General features: G+C 36.8%; 1 protein-coding gene across 1 annotated transcript in view; it reads left to right on the forward strand.

The window, feature by feature from the left end:
- Nucleotides 1-15,670, forward strand: part of IDE (insulin-degrading enzyme) — a 72,909-nt gene that overhangs the window by 51,312 nt on the left and 5,927 nt on the right. Inside the window, exons 15-22 of the mRNA XM_004680627.1 lie at nucleotides 1,995-2,139; nucleotides 4,800-4,910; nucleotides 5,711-5,831; nucleotides 7,921-8,012; nucleotides 8,910-9,021; nucleotides 11,056-11,223; nucleotides 13,257-13,529; nucleotides 14,505-14,566. Coding sequence (XP_004680684.1) covers nucleotides 1,995-2,139; nucleotides 4,800-4,910; nucleotides 5,711-5,831; nucleotides 7,921-8,012; nucleotides 8,910-9,021; nucleotides 11,056-11,223; nucleotides 13,257-13,529; nucleotides 14,505-14,566 — 1,084 coding nt within the window. The remainder of the gene's footprint in view (nucleotides 1-1,994; nucleotides 2,140-4,799; nucleotides 4,911-5,710; nucleotides 5,832-7,920; nucleotides 8,013-8,909; nucleotides 9,022-11,055; nucleotides 11,224-13,256; nucleotides 13,530-14,504; nucleotides 14,567-15,670) is intronic.

The raw sequence follows: 15,670 nt of genomic DNA on the forward strand, positions 1-15,670 counted from the left end.
TAATAGTTTATTTTTACATCATTTTGAGCATTTTTCCATCTTAGTTGTAACCCCCTTGGGCTTACCATCACCAAAAATTTCTTAATATATTTTTGAAGAAATATTCTATGTCTTCTTAACCTTTATCTTCTCAGAAATAGGACTACACACACACACATACACACACACTCTATGCACACACACACACACCTGTCCACTTTACCTTACAACTACTATGGATGCATTATTTTAGGGCACCTCTTATAATTGCTTTTTGATCTTGAGCTCTGTTGCTTAGCTCTCAGACATGTTTTTTTCTCACTTTTCATTTCCATCTAGCAAAGCTGAACTCTTTCATAGACTATTATTTTATTAATTTTGCTGTCGTATTTTGTTTCTGAGATGCTCTTTACCTAAAGAAGGGAGTCATGTATTATACTTAAAATACTGAAGAAAAGAAAAAAAAAAACGACAGCATTCATTTCAAGTTTCCAGATGGAGAATGTTTGTATGACTGTAAAATTTTCTCTTCTATTTTAATTTTCTGAGGCTAAGCATTTTGCCTCATTTTTGCTTTATCGTCCTTAATGAAATTGTTGGCTTTGTACTGACAGTACATTATATTCATTATGCTACAGATAGAGTGAATCTTTGTTGCCAGATAGATCTAACACTGATTGTTTCCTCTACCTGGAATCACCACCCCAGCAGCCCCCCAGGGTTTCCTCCCTTATCAGAGAGGCCTTGATTGACTGCCTTAGTAAACTAGCTGTCTTCCTTCCCTACCATCACTATCCATCACTCACATTTCCCTTACTTTGCATAAGTTTTCTCCATAATACTATCACCTCCTGATATATCATAATTAAAATTTCTTGTCTTTAGCTAGACTGTGAATACTGTGATCAGGAATTTTGCCTAATTTATTCCTTCTCTGTTCCCTATACTTAGAGAAGAGACTAGCTCTATTATAAGCATATAGTACATGCTATGAAAGTAAAACTGTATTATGGTCAGATGAGTAGGTTATTGGCTTGTATTTGAATCCTGACTGCTCCTACCAACCCAGGTAAGATGAAAAAAATTATGTTCCTTACTTGAGAAATGAAGACTTACGTGATCTTTGTGGGCCTGTTTGGCTCTTGCATTTTATAATTGTTTCCACTCTTGTTTCTCTTTCTCACTTAAATATTTTCCTTTATTAAGTTTTTTCCTAGTTCTGACTACAGTTATTTGATGGAAATTGTCAGTTATTTTACTGACAGAGTTTTAGTTTTATTTATTCTAGGCAAAACCTAATGTTTTTATAGCTCTTAGTTTTTCTTTTTTAAATTCATATAGTCACAGGCCCTCCCTGGTAGCACAGTGGGTTAAAGTGCAGCACTGTGAAGCTATCCACAGCCACGGCAGCACAAGTTTGATCCCCGGCCAGTGACTCACATGATGTGGCAAACCTCTCCTGACCTGCCTGCTGCTCCCCGCAGCAGTGTATTTCAGTAGATCTGCCTGTTCTGCTCCCCACTCTGTCTCTAGTGAGTCCTCTCACCCACCGCACCTCTGTCCTGTTACCGCAGTTCTTATAGGCATAAATAAATAAATAAATATTCCTATTGTCTTAACACACAAGCTTCTCAATCCCTTACTTTCCACCAAGGGTGTAGCTTGCTTAGAGGGAGAATAAGGATATACAAATGTTGTGTCAACTTTGCCTTGCCTTCTACTAGCCTAAAGGTAGGCTTGCTCTTTGGCCCATTCCACTGTTACTTTTTCTGTCTGCTACATCATCTGGTGTAAGCAGTTCTTCTCACTCTTTACCACTCCCAGCACACAAGGCATATTTTAGGCTCCTTTTTCAGACATCTTTTTTTCCTCTTAAAAAGAGACTTTAAGAATTTAAACCAAATCTTCAGGAAATTATATTAACTAGTGTTCAGTGTCTTTATCCACCTTGAAAGGCCATACATCACACTGGGAAGTAATAAATCAGCTATTTTACTGTCAACATTTTCTTCCAGCCCATTTGCTTATGTGGACCCCTTGCACTATAACTTGGCCTATTTGTACCTTGAGCTCCTCAAAGACTCACTCAACGAGTATGCATATGCAGCAGAGCTAGCAGGCTTGAGCTATGACCTCCAAAATACCATCTATGGGATGTATGTAAGTACCCACATCTTAGAGCCTTCCACTCATCAACATTTTTTATATTGATTTGATGGAAGCATTTTTGATTGAGGGTATGAGTTTAATTTCTTTTTTTTTATCTTTGTAGTTAATCATATTTTCTCATCATTTAATTTTTAAGTTCTTACTAAGTATTCAGCAATATACCATTCATATAATGCAAAATTTTCCTTGATTTCTTTTTTTTTTTTAACATCTTTCATTAGATTGTCATTTTTCTTCTCAATTGAAATTGGACCCTGAATTAGGTTTAGATCTTATTCATTCTATGTCTGAAGTCTTGGTCTTTGACAACAGAGAATGAAGTCTTGCTGCCATTGTAAAACATAAGGTTGGCTTATACTATTTACCTGGAAATTCAGATCATGAGGCTGCATATTCATACTCTTCGGTCATGTTTCTTCATTACCATGCCATTGCTTGAGGTATCAAAGCATTTCTTTTGTTTTTCTTTTTGTTAGTCGCTACATTTATGCTGATCCTCTCCATTGCAACATGACTTACCTGTTTATCAGGTTATTGAAGGATGATTTAAAAGAGTATACATATGCAGCACGCCTCTCAGGTTTGAGCTATGGCATTGCATCAGGAATGAATGCAATACTTGTAAGTAAAATTAAAAACAAAGAAAAGGCACCACACCATTTAAAAAGCATTATGTTGAGCTTGGGAAAACTATTAACTTCTTCATTCTTAAACAAGAAGATTGATAGTTTTTTTCCTTGCACTTTTTTAGAGACTGAAGAACTAAACTAGTATTAGTTACACTAATGAGTGATTTAGTAGAGCTTAGTGCATCTTGTGAATGTGTGTGTGCTACATGTATTTATTTGCATGTTCCTCTGCTTAAAATTTTTAACCTATTAATCCTGATAGCGTGTTCATTTGAGTACATTAACATCTGTGAGTGAAAGATATCCATAGCTAATGTTGTGGCACTTAAATCTTATATGTAAACTTCCTTTATTTCTGTTGACAATAGTAGAAAGCTCTTGTGTTCAAATACATCTGGCACTTTTATTTATTTTATAACATGCATCATTACTTTTAGGTGTGTTTTAAAATAAACATTATTAAATGCATTTCAAGAAATGATTACTTTTTCTTGAAACTGTTTCTAAACTTTATCTTATTTCCAAATTAACCTTTTTTATGGAACACATTCATCTTCACTTTTCTTAAAAATATTTTGTTTTTCTGTAAACTAAAATGAGCAAGTACTGCATTCTTTTTAAAAATTCTAATACAAAAGGTTTTAGCGATTTTCAGTTTTATTTTGCAGTCATGTTTTTTCCTCACACAAATAAATTTTCTGGTAGTTTTTATTTAAAGTAGAAGAATATGTAAAACTTAACCATTCTTAGAGTCCAGGGAACTTTGAAACTCAGATATCAAAATAAGCTCTTAAAGTTGAAAAACTATAATCTTTATTTTTTTGTTGTTTTTATAGCATTTTGCCATTAAAATAATTTTGTATTTGTGGCAAAATGGGCTTTCTGCTAATTGTCAGTCTAGTTTTCATTATATCTTATGTTTCTTTCATGGCCAATGGCTTTCATTCCTGCTGAGGTTCTTGGCATCGCTTTTCACAGATGGAGACTTTCATAGGTGTTCTGGTTGCAGTGTATCTTGTGCAGCTATGGGTGCCACCATATGGAAATAACCAATTTCAAACTGTTATGCTTTCAGAGGTGATCAAAGCAAATTGTCCTAAAGTAGATGGCACTCACAGTGGATCCTTACTACGTATTTGTCTTGCCATCACTGACTTTTAGGATATCAGCAGAGCTTACAAATAAACTGTTTGTGAGATGTGTAGATGCTTATTGGGCAACATTGAATGAAAAAAAAGTGGCAAATAATACAAAATTGAACTGACTGAGTTTTACAGATAATTTTTTAAATATTTAAGTTAAACTGGGGCCATAACCAGCAGTTTGTTGGATAATACTCCCCCTGTAATTTTTATCTTCACATTATAACTATTAAAAATTTTACCCTGCTGGGGCTTCCTTGGTGGTATAAGAGGTTAAGTCTCAGCACTGTGAAGCTATCAGCAGCCACTGCAGCACAAGTTTGATCCATGGCCATGGAGCTGACCCACATGGTGCAGCAGACTTCTCCTGTCTTGCCCACTGCTCTCCTCAGCAGTGTAGGTCAATCAGTCTACCTGTTCTGCTCCCCACTCTGTCTCTGGTGGTCTCTCACCACCCCCTAATCTTTGGTCTGTCCCCCAGCTCTGTATGCATAAATAAAAAATCTTTATAAAAAAAATTTAGCCTGCTGGTCCTCAGAAACACTTTCTGAGGATTAAACTTAAAATGAATTCTAGAATTAATTTTGATTTAATAAGAACTTGAATTTTCATGCTGTAGTGTGTGCTGCCAGGTGAGTTTTCTTGCTATTTTGTTTAGGGAAAGCAAAATTATGCTTTTAGGTATTAGTAAGTAAAGATGGTTAATGTTAGCCTACTGAGTATTAAGAGCTGCGTAAAGGGGAAGTTAAAATGCATTTCTTTTTATTTTAATACAACTGGTTTGGGGACATTCTTAATGGTTAAAATAAAATTTAAGGTGTTTATTTAGAATTGTTTCATGATATTCTTAGACTTTAAAAACCCTGAATTTTTTCTGTAGCTCTCAGTGAGAGGTTACAATGACAAGCAACCAATTTTGCTAAAGAAGATTATTGAGAAAATGGCTACCTTTGAGATTGATGAAAAGAGATTTGAAATTATCAAAGAAGCGGTAAGTTATCTAAGTTTAAATCTATAATTTTTTATTTGTAAGATGATATTGCCATCTTATGAACATTTTTGAAAAAGGGGAGAGGAAGAAAAGAGCATTGATAACCATGTGACAGTCATCGTGTCCTGTTTTTGCTAAATCTCCTTGGCTTTCTCTGCAGAGGCCCTTTTGCTGTAGACCTGAAGAGACAGGGCATTTGTACTGACTTTCAGGGAGGAGGCTAGAGTAGACCTGGTGGCTCTCAAGGATTCCCTGATGCTTTCATCCAGCTTCCAGAACTTCACACATTAGGGCCAACTATTTTAAGCTTGAACTATAGTCCACTTAAATTCAAGTTAGGGTTGATCCAATAATAGCAGTTTATTTAAAAACCAAACTATGACCTTTACTGTGCACCAAAAGACATCAGTTTTTAAATGAAAATTTGATATTTCATAAATAAACACATACTCATGTTTGCTTAATAGTGACTTTTGGGATGGCCTTATGTCATAGATGCAAAGGATGCCAAGAGATAAAGGATCTGAAAACTAGGGATAGCTTTCTGAATCACTAAAGGCATTTATGTCAAATGCTAGGAGTAAAGCAGCAGCTTGGAAATAGCTTGCCCTTTATGAAGGGTCAAATAAGAGTAAACCCATTCTTAATTATCTGATAACTTCAAAAAGAAGAAGCAAATATTTATGCATCCTAGTAACACGTGATAAATACAACCTGAAGTTTTGATTATAGTTGAACTTTCAAACTGATTTTCAAAGGATTTATAAAGTGATGAATGCCTGTCTCCCTCCCTTCACTAGTATATGCGATCTCTTAACAATTTCCGAGCTGAACAACCTCACCAGCACGCCATGTACTACCTCCGCTTGCTGATGACTGAAGTAGCCTGGACTAAAGATGAGCTAAAGGAAGCCCTGGATGGTGAGGCTCTTTCTGCTTGCAACCTGAAGCATTCTTCACTTATTTAAAAAGTCATTTTTGTTTTATCCTGTTACCTAGTACTTATGCTTTCTAATAACTTACAGTTCTGTTAAAGTCGGCTGTGCATACTGTGTATAAAAATAAGAGTGACCGTGAAGTGGCTTTTGTGTGCAGGAAGGTTAGTGAAATAGTCTTCAATCAGGATCCACACTAGCTAGTTACTACTCTTCATAGATTTTTGCAAATGGCTAAATGTTTGATGCAAGCACTGACCTTGCTAATACTGATGAGAGGGAGGAATAAAAAAACTGAGCTTGAAAGTCTTACCATCCAGAAAGAGTGCTCACAATTCATTTTAAATCTGAGTTAGAAACTAGAAAATATACTTAAAACCTAAAGAGTCATCTTTTGGGGGTTTTTCCCCCCTCAATCTTAAATCTGGTTTTCAGAGGTTTTGTTTGAATGTCCAGAATTCCTTAAGGGCAATGATTATGTCTTCTATTTATTTTATTTTTTATCTAGCTTAATATTAAGTCCTCAATATGTAACTTAATGAATGGAATGAATTACTTTCAGGGTTGCTTTATTAGAAAGAATGAAGATTGATATCACTCTTCATTGCTTTATCTTTTTCTCTTCTCAGCATTAATTTACTAATTAATATTTCTACCAACATGCTCAGCAAAAAAAAAAAAAAATGCTGTAGAATTTTTAATGGTCTATAATGGTAAGTCCAATGCTTTTGATGTCTTCAGTGACAAATCAAGTGCAAAGTATTGAAAGTTATTACTTTATTGGTTGCCTCAGTTATTGAGTAGGTGTACAGATTATACAATTCATTAATTGAAACCAATGCATTTTTAATGTGAATCATTAATACACCTTCCTTTTTAAAATGATTACAGGTCATCAAGTTAATAGCAAGAATTGTACCTTTAAAGAAAAAGAAAGCACAAAATTGATTTTAAATGTTTTCAAGAATCTGAACCTACTTTCAGTATGGTCAACAGCAGAAATACACACACATATTTTCCACCTTTTGTTAGATTCCATGTGAATTTTTAGTAGAATTATCTTTAAAGTATCTCATAGACATAAAATGCATTTTATAAAGAGAAAAGCAACACTTTTAGGTGGAAATGCTCTGCCATAATACTCATTCTTTTTTAATATATACTATACAGTTGAGTAGAATAGTGCTAACATGGCAAAATTGGAGACATCTTAGCGGCAGAGGGTGTTCCTTCATGATTCTTAAGTCAGTCAATTATCCAGATTCCAGAGTACAAGAAGTTCAGGGTTCAGTGACTAGACTCTGGTATGCCCCAGCTCAAGATTCCATGTTTTAAAAAAAAAAATTATTTGGAGTTTCTTAGATCATAGCACTCCAGTTTAATGACAGGATGTCAGTGTAAATAGATCATTTTACTAGCGTTGAGGTTTTGTGATTGAGCGCTGCAAAGAGTGTTGGGGATGGTGCATTTAGTGACAGAGCCTTGTTAGGCAGCGCATTGTGTAGTGGAAAAAATATGCACTTTGGAATTAGATGAGGTATCAAATGCCAGCTCTGTAACTTATTCACTTGATGATTTTGGACCAGAAACAATTTTTTTTTAATTTCCGTTTTCTCACCTTTAAAACGAGGATAATAGTATAGTTTGTAAGATAACATCTATAAAATGCATGCTGCATAGTAAGCACTAATTTTCTTCCTACGTCTCCTTAAATTTCTCTTTTTAAGCTATATTTATTTATTTATGCATACAAGAACTAGGGGTGTTGGCTATAGGTGTAGGGGTAAGAGGATTCACCAGAGACAGAGTGGGGAGCAGAATAGGCAGATTGACAAAGTATACTGCTGAGAGGAGCAGCGGGCGAATCAGGAGAGGTCTGCAATGCCATGTGGGTCACCTCTGGGGTAGGATCAAAGTTGCACAGAAGCAGCTATGGCCAGCTTCGTGGTGCTGCACTGTAACCTGCTGTGCCAGCAGGGAGGGCCCTGTTTGTGCACTTTTTCTGTCTTGAATTATCTTTAGAGATTTTATAGAACCTTATAGGATAGAGTTTACTATTTCTCACACCTTTGCAGATGTTACCCTTCCTCGCCTTAAGGCCTTCATACCTCAGCTCCTGTCACGGCTGCACATTGAAGCCCTTCTCCATGGAAACATAACAAAGCAGGTGAGTGGTTATGATATCAGCAAGCATTTATGGATCAGCAAGAGTTTCTCTTTTTTTCCTTAGTCTGTCTAAGACTGTTCACCACCATGTGATAAGCACATTAATGTAGGAATGTAGGTTCTGAGGAGTTAGAAGTGGACTGTGGAATTGCTTTTATGGCTGCCTTCTTTGCTATTGCCCACCTTGTACAGTCATGAGAAGAAATGGAAACAGTTATCTCTACCCTGCTTAGGGTAGAAGGACTGTATAGAGTTGGTAAGAGTACGTAGTATGGAATCAGATAGTGTCATTTTAATTCCTGACTGCCACATAGTATTTCCGTAATTTTCAGAAGGTATCCTAACCTCTCTATGCTCAGTTTCCTTCTCAGTAACACTAGAGTCATAAAGATGAAATTAAATAATGCATGCTGAGGGTTAAACACATGGAAATCACTCTGGAATTCCCATGACTATCTGTCCCAAGAGCCAACATTATCTACCACCCTAATATTCTGCCTCCACAACAATATGCCCAGGTCAAATGCTTATAATTGTTAGATATGGGATTCTTATCGAGTGTTTTTTCAGAACAAAGTCTTATGCTTACCTCCCTTGCTTTGCTATAACCTCAAGTGTCTTTGATCACATACCTCTCCAGCTTTGTCATTGCTCTTTTCCCCCCAGCATCCAGATAAGTGTTGATAATTGGGTCTCTTTTTGTCTTCACTTCTACCATAATGACTGCATTGCAAACTGATTTTTATCCATTTGAATAGGATCAAATGTATTTAATCAAGATTTTAAAATCCAGCGTGCATGTTGTTGTCATGTTGCATGGGCTAGCATCAAATGTACTTTTTTAATCTCACAGGCAAGATACATTGATGTTTGTAAAATGACTTATCTTTTTCCATAGGCTGCATTAGGAATCATGCAGATGGTCGAAGACACCCTTATTGAGCATGCTCATACAAAACCTCTCCTTCCAAGTCAGCTGGTTCGGTATAGAGAAGTTCAGCTACCTGACAGTAAGTTGAAACGTTAAAGCTTTGGTAATAGTTTACTTTGACATAGTGCTGTGGGTGATTATAGGTGGTTTGAATTCACTTGGATGACAATGTATAATTATATGGTAAAGATCTACTGGGTTCTTCTACTATTTATAGAACTATGCTTAAAGATAGTTAATTATGTCAGAAATTTCTCTGTAGGAGGGCCAAAGAAGTAAAGTTGGAAGTAGGCAATTATTTTGAAGACAGTGATACTAGAATTGACTGATAATGGAGTATAGAGGAGTTAGGAAGGGAAAATGTTACAAAGCTGAAGAAATGTTTACTGTGAACATGAAATAAAATTTATTTTTAAAAAATAGAAAGTATGGGCCCTCCCTGGTGGCGCAGCGGGTTAAAATACAGCACTGGAAAGCTTAAGCCACTTCTGCATGAGTTTGATTCCTGCCTGCCCCGGAGGTGACCACATGGCGAGGCAGACCTCTCCTGACTCGCCCGCTGCTCCCCTCAGCAGTGTACTTCGTCGATCTGCCTGTTCTGCTCCCTGCTGTGTCTCTGATGAATCCTCTCACCCTCCGCATCTCTGGCCTGTACCCCAGTTTATATGAATAAATAAATAAATCTTTTTAAAAAAAATAGAAAGTAGAATAATAATATCTGATTGATGTCCACAAATGGTTTTGGGAAAACCACAGATGCAGGCAACAGCATGTATTCATTTCATGATATTTTATAAAAAGTTAAGAATTGTTATTGGAGTTTTACATTAACAGTACTTTCTTTCAATATAAAGTCATTAAGCATTATTTTTAATATTGTTCAAAGTATATAGTAGGGCGTATATTAAACCAGGAAGAAGAAAGGTTTATTTTTTTTTTTTTTTTTTTTTTTTTTTAAGCCAAAGTCTATGGGATACTTTTGGCGCTGGTGCTGGTGTTGCTCACCTCACCTATCTATTCTATCCTCCTGAAATAGTTCTCCTCTTCCCTTCTTTATGGGCCTGTATCTATACCTTATTCATCCTTTAAGGCCCATCTTACAGCCACTTACTAAAAGCTCCTAGCTGGAAATAATCACTTTTTCTTTTAACTTCCTAGTATAGTTTTTTTTGTAGCTTTCCTTATTTAAACCTCTCAGCACTTCTCTTGCTTTGGGATTGAAATACATATCCATTTCTCTTGCTAGAATGTACATTTCTTTAAATGTACATTTAAAGTCTCAGTACTATCAAATTATTGGCAGCCACTGCAGCACAAGTTTGAACCCAGCCAGGGAGCTGACCCACATGGCACAGCAGACCTCTCCTGTCTCACCCAATGGTCCCCTCAGCAATGTATTTCAGTAGCTCTGCCTGTTCAGCTCCCCACTCTGCCTCTGGTGAATCCTCTCATATACCGCAGCTCTGGCCTACACCCCAGTTCTTGTATTTTAAATAAATAAAACAAATCTTAGAATGGATATTTCTTTAAAAAAAAAACAATATTGAGAATAGAGGGATAAATGTGAAAACAAGGTAATAAAGGTTCAACTAATAATTTTTAAAACTTGTATGAAAAAAGTTTCAATTGTATAATTATTAAAGCATATTGTATATCTGTTAATTCTTATTTGTATTAGCTAGTTATAATCTATTACATATACTATACTGTACTTGTTTCATTTTTACTTTTAAAGATTTACTTACTTATGCATACAAGAACTGGGGTCCAGGCCAGAGATGATGGGAGGAGGTGAGAAGATTCACCACAAATAGAGTGAGGAACTGAACAGGCAGATCAAGTAAAATACATTGCTGAGGGGAGTGAAGGGGACTACAAAGGGTGAGGCAGGTGTGACATGTGGGTCAGCAACCTGGCCGGGGATTGACTCCTGCTGCAGTGGCTGTGGATAGCTTCATAGTGCTGAGACTTAATTAACCCCTTGCACCAGCAGGGAGGCCCCTATACTGTACTTGCTTTAAATACGGATCTCTTAACAAGTCAGACAAGCATTGATTTTATTAAGCCCAGATTATATTTTTGAACCTGTTGCTCTCCTTTTGGAACTTCCTAGGAGGATGGTTTGTCTACCAGCAGAGAAATGAAGTTCACAATAACTGTGGCATTGAGATATACTACCAAACAGACATGCAGAGCACCTCAGAAAATATGTTTCTGGAACTCTTCTGTCAAATCATCTCTGAGCCTTGCTTCAACACCCTGCGGACCAAGGAACAGCTAGGTGAGAGGATTGTGGGGTAGAAGACTACTGTAGATGTGGACAAGCAGCCACTTCTCCAGAAAATATTCTCCACATGTATAGTCATCTAGCATGGTGATTCAGGCATGCTTTATTTATTCACAAAGATCATGAAAACCAGGTTTTTTAATATCTTTTAGAACTTTTCTAAAAGATAAGCATTTAACATCTTGTGTATATTAAAGTAGTTCTTAAGGAGATAACACTGTAATCCATATATGTCATATATAAGAGAAGATTCTGAATAGTGGGGAGAGGCTGCTATGTTAAGTACGAGCTGGTTATGAGTAATAAGGTGGGATTTGCATCATCCAGAGTAGCCCAGATTCACTAAAGCTTGGGATCCATGGGTTGGCATTATCTGTTCTTTATCTTTATAGCCCCAAATTTAAGGCACCTAGGATGTACTCAGTATGTATTGAAGAAATGTTTTAGGTACTGTTAAAAGTCTTGGAGATTTGGTAGGTTTGATCACTGAGAAAAGAAAGAAGTTCCAATAATGACTAGGAAGAACCATGAAGAAGTTTTTGGGTGAATCTCCAAGTACTAATCATTATTTAAACAAACCACTGTGCTAGATGGTAAATATTAAAAAATGGATAAGTTATGTTGGCCCTCCCTGGTGGCTCAGCAGGTTAAAGCACAGCACTGAGAAGCTAAAGCCACTTCTGCATGAGTTCGATTCCCACCTGCCCTGGAGGTGTCCACATGGCATGGCAGACTTCTCCTGACCCACCCACTGCTCCCCTCAGCAGTGTACTTCATCGATCTGCCTATTCTGCTTCCACTCTGTCTCTGGTGAAGCCTCTCGCTGCCCCTGAGCCTCTGGCCTGTACCCCAGTTCTGTATGCACAAATAAATAAATCTTTTTAAAAAAAAAAATAAAAGGATAAGTTATGAATGGCTCATCCTTTCAAGGAACTCATAGTTTAATCAGGAAGGTAGAACTGTAAGAGATAGTTCAGTGTGGTTCAGTTCAAGTGCAAATAACAGTGTTTAAACTCTAAAAGGCTATGCTGATAATAGTTCCTTCTCAAGAGTGGGACCCAAAGCTCTCAGAGGTTGGTTCAGAGCAGAAAAGCTGAAGAAAGGCAAGTCATGAAATTTCCTTATTAAAATATGTTTCAGGGAGTTAGTACATGAGCACTTGGTGACAATGAATGTATGACCTTCAATTACTTAGTTTTAAGGTATTTGCAGTCTAAGTAGAGTTGGTTCAGGATTGCATTGCAGTAGTGGAGCTAAGTTCACATACGGAACTTAGATGAGAAAGGAAACAAATTTGTGACAAGGGTCAGGATGTGAAAGTGTGTCCAACATTTTTATAGAGATGGAATAGCTTTAACATAGATTGAAGGAGTGAGAAGTGAAGATATCCAAGTTTGAATGATGAATATGGTTTGGTTTTCCAAATTTCTAACTAACTATAATTGACCTTTGAACAACACTGGGATCACAGGGGTACTGACCTTCACCACAAAATTCCATTAATAACTTCTGACTTTCCAAAAACTTTACTTAGCCTGATGTTGACTAGAAGCCACACTGATAACATAATCAGTTAATACCTGTATTCTATGGTACATGTATTATGTATTGTGCTCTCATAGTGAAGTAGCTAGAAAAAAGAAAACGTGGTAAGAAAATTGCAGGATGAGAAAATACATATACAGTGCTGAACTATACTTGTTGATACTGTAAATTTATGTCATCTGTTCAGAAGAAAATTAATGTGTACGATACCTATGCAGTTAAAAACCCTGTTGTTTGTGCTTTTATTCATCTGTATTCTTCAGAAATTTCTTTTGTTCTCTTTTTAGGAAGTGAGGATAATTAATTGCTTATACTCTTCAGAAGACAAGATAATATATAACAATTATATTCAGAAGACAATATAAAAGTAATATAAAAATCTAAAGTATATCTTATTTGCTCTGAGAGAATAATTTTTAAAAATTTAAAAGTCTCGCATCTCAAAATGCCAGGGTCCTGACTGGCTGGCATTTGTGTTTCAGGCTATATCGTTTTCAGTGGGCCTCGTCGTGCAAATGGCATACAGGGCTTGCGATTCATCATCCAGTCAGAAAAGCCACCACACTACCTAGAAAGCAGAGTGGAAGCTTTCCTAATTACCATGGAAAAATCCATAGAGGATATGACAGAAGAGGCCTTCCAGAAACACATTCAAGCATTAGCAATTCGTCGACTAGACAAGCCAAAGAAGTTGTCTGCAGAGTGCACTAAATATTGGGAGGAAATCATCTCCCAGCAATACAATTTTGACAGAGGTAAGGCAAAACTAGAACCCAACATTTATTGACATGTAAGTTTAACATTTCAGGCCATTCTGCAAGAGTGTTCATTTTGTAGGTGGTGTTCTGGTATTGCATTGAGAGTGGGGATGTAGCACTTCTAAAGATCTGTATTTTACATAACAATTTTCGTCAGAAACTGTTTTCTTTCTTGTGTAGAACTATAGCTGGATATACTTGTATCTCATGATAATACATTAATAAATCTCACTAACTTTTGTATTTAGTCATTGTGTTCTGTGCACTTAAATGTCTCTCATAACACTAAAAAAAGAAAATTTGCTGGTAGAACTCTCTTGAGTCATTTGCTGGTATGAAGCACAGGGGTTCCATATTTACCTTCAGGGATGGTCAGAAACTGGCTGATGCCTTTAGATTTGGGAGCACTGTGCTCACAGAAGTTGCCTGCTTACCGGCTTTGTTGCCTTTTTTCTAATACAGAGCATAAAACATAAAACTGGAGTGTGATAACTGACACTGCAAGTCAGAGGAGTTGAATTGTATTCTCATTCTGACACCAACAGGCTGAAAATCTTATCCAAGATTTTCACTTTTTCTATGTCTTTGTTTCCTTACCTGTAACTTACCGAGCAGTTGTTGTCAGTATAAACGATAATAGGACCTACCATCTAGTGAGCATTGGCCACGTGCCCTGGCATCATATAAAAATCTTTTATCATTTTCCTTAGTTTTCATTCCAGCCCTTGTTAAGTCATTATTATCTCCAATTTCCAGAAATGAAAACTGAAGCTTAGGAAAGTTGGAATGAGCCCAAGACCCAATAGCTCATGAGTAGAAAGTCAGGATATCCTCTTCATGACTTGCAGGAGCAAGTGATCACATAAAAGTGTGGTCTTCAGAATGTTGTAGTGAAATATATTGTCATTTAGTGCATTGTCCTGGGCTACTCAAGATGGAAATACTAGCAAAATATTACTGATTACTTTTCAGATAATATAGAAGTTGCATATTTAAAGACACTTACCAAGGAAGATATCATCAAATTCTACAAGGTAAGTTGAATTTATATAGTTAGATTTTGACTGATAAGGAATTATTGTATATACTGAGTAGTTTGTTACTGCTTTGAACCCATTCAGGCAGAATTTAAGAAGCATTTTAATGTATTTAAGTATTTCGATACATATGACAAGGACAGTTCACATTGATCCTAGTACTGTTTTCCTCTCCTGGTGAAACAGAGTTGCCAGCCTTTCCAAGACCACTTCTCTAGACCATGCTTTATAGGCCCTCCTTTTGTTTCTCGGTTCTGCACCCCAGCCCACAGAAAACATTGCTGAGCTTGTTTGGTGGGAAGAAAGAGTAGAGAAAACAAATAGAACTTGAGAATTCAGTTATTTTCTAGGGTCTGACAGCTGTAAATTGTCTTCATCCAACTAGATGCTACGGTGGCTGTTTTTAAAAAATAAGTAATTACTCATCTTTGAACTGTGTTAAGCGATCTTAAGAGTTATGAATGCCTGAGAAAGTTTATCAATTTAAAAGGGAAGCATCATCATTAAAGTTTTCCCAGAACATCTTTAAGAGGTTGGCACCATGGGAAGTCTGTACCTTCTACTCAGCTTTGCTGTGAACCTAAACTGCTTTAAATAATAAAATTTATTTTTAAACTATACATATGAAGAGGATGAACAAAAACAAAAATATTTCACATACATTTTTTTGTTTTGTTTTTAAGATTTATTTATTTATGCATACAGAACTGGGGTGCAGGCCAGAGCTACAGGGGCAGTGAGAGGCTTCACCAGAGACAGAGTGGGGAGCAGAACAGGCAGATCAATGAAGTACACTGCTGAGGGGAGCAGCGGACAGGTCAGGCCAGGTCTGCCGCGCCATGTGGATCACCTCCGGGATGGGGATCCAACTCATGCTGAAGTGGCTTTAGCTTCTTAGTGCTGTGCTTTAACCTGCTGTGCCACCAGGGTGGGCCCATATATTATTTTTTAATTAAAATTATGTAAAACAATTCTAATCTGAAATACATTCCCAGGTGGCCTTTGTGTACAGGAAGACTAAGGCACAGAGTGTTAGGTGTGAGAACAGTGCTCCAGGATGCACATCTACTGCCAGGCTGCTGGGCTGTCGAGCGTGCCCTG

This window comes from Condylura cristata, unplaced genomic scaffold, assembly GCF_000260355.1.
Source record: "Condylura cristata isolate star-nosed mole 26May11 unplaced genomic scaffold, ConCri1.0 scaffold00011, whole genome shotgun sequence".
Taxonomy (NCBI): domain Eukaryota; kingdom Metazoa; phylum Chordata; class Mammalia; order Eulipotyphla; family Talpidae; genus Condylura; species Condylura cristata.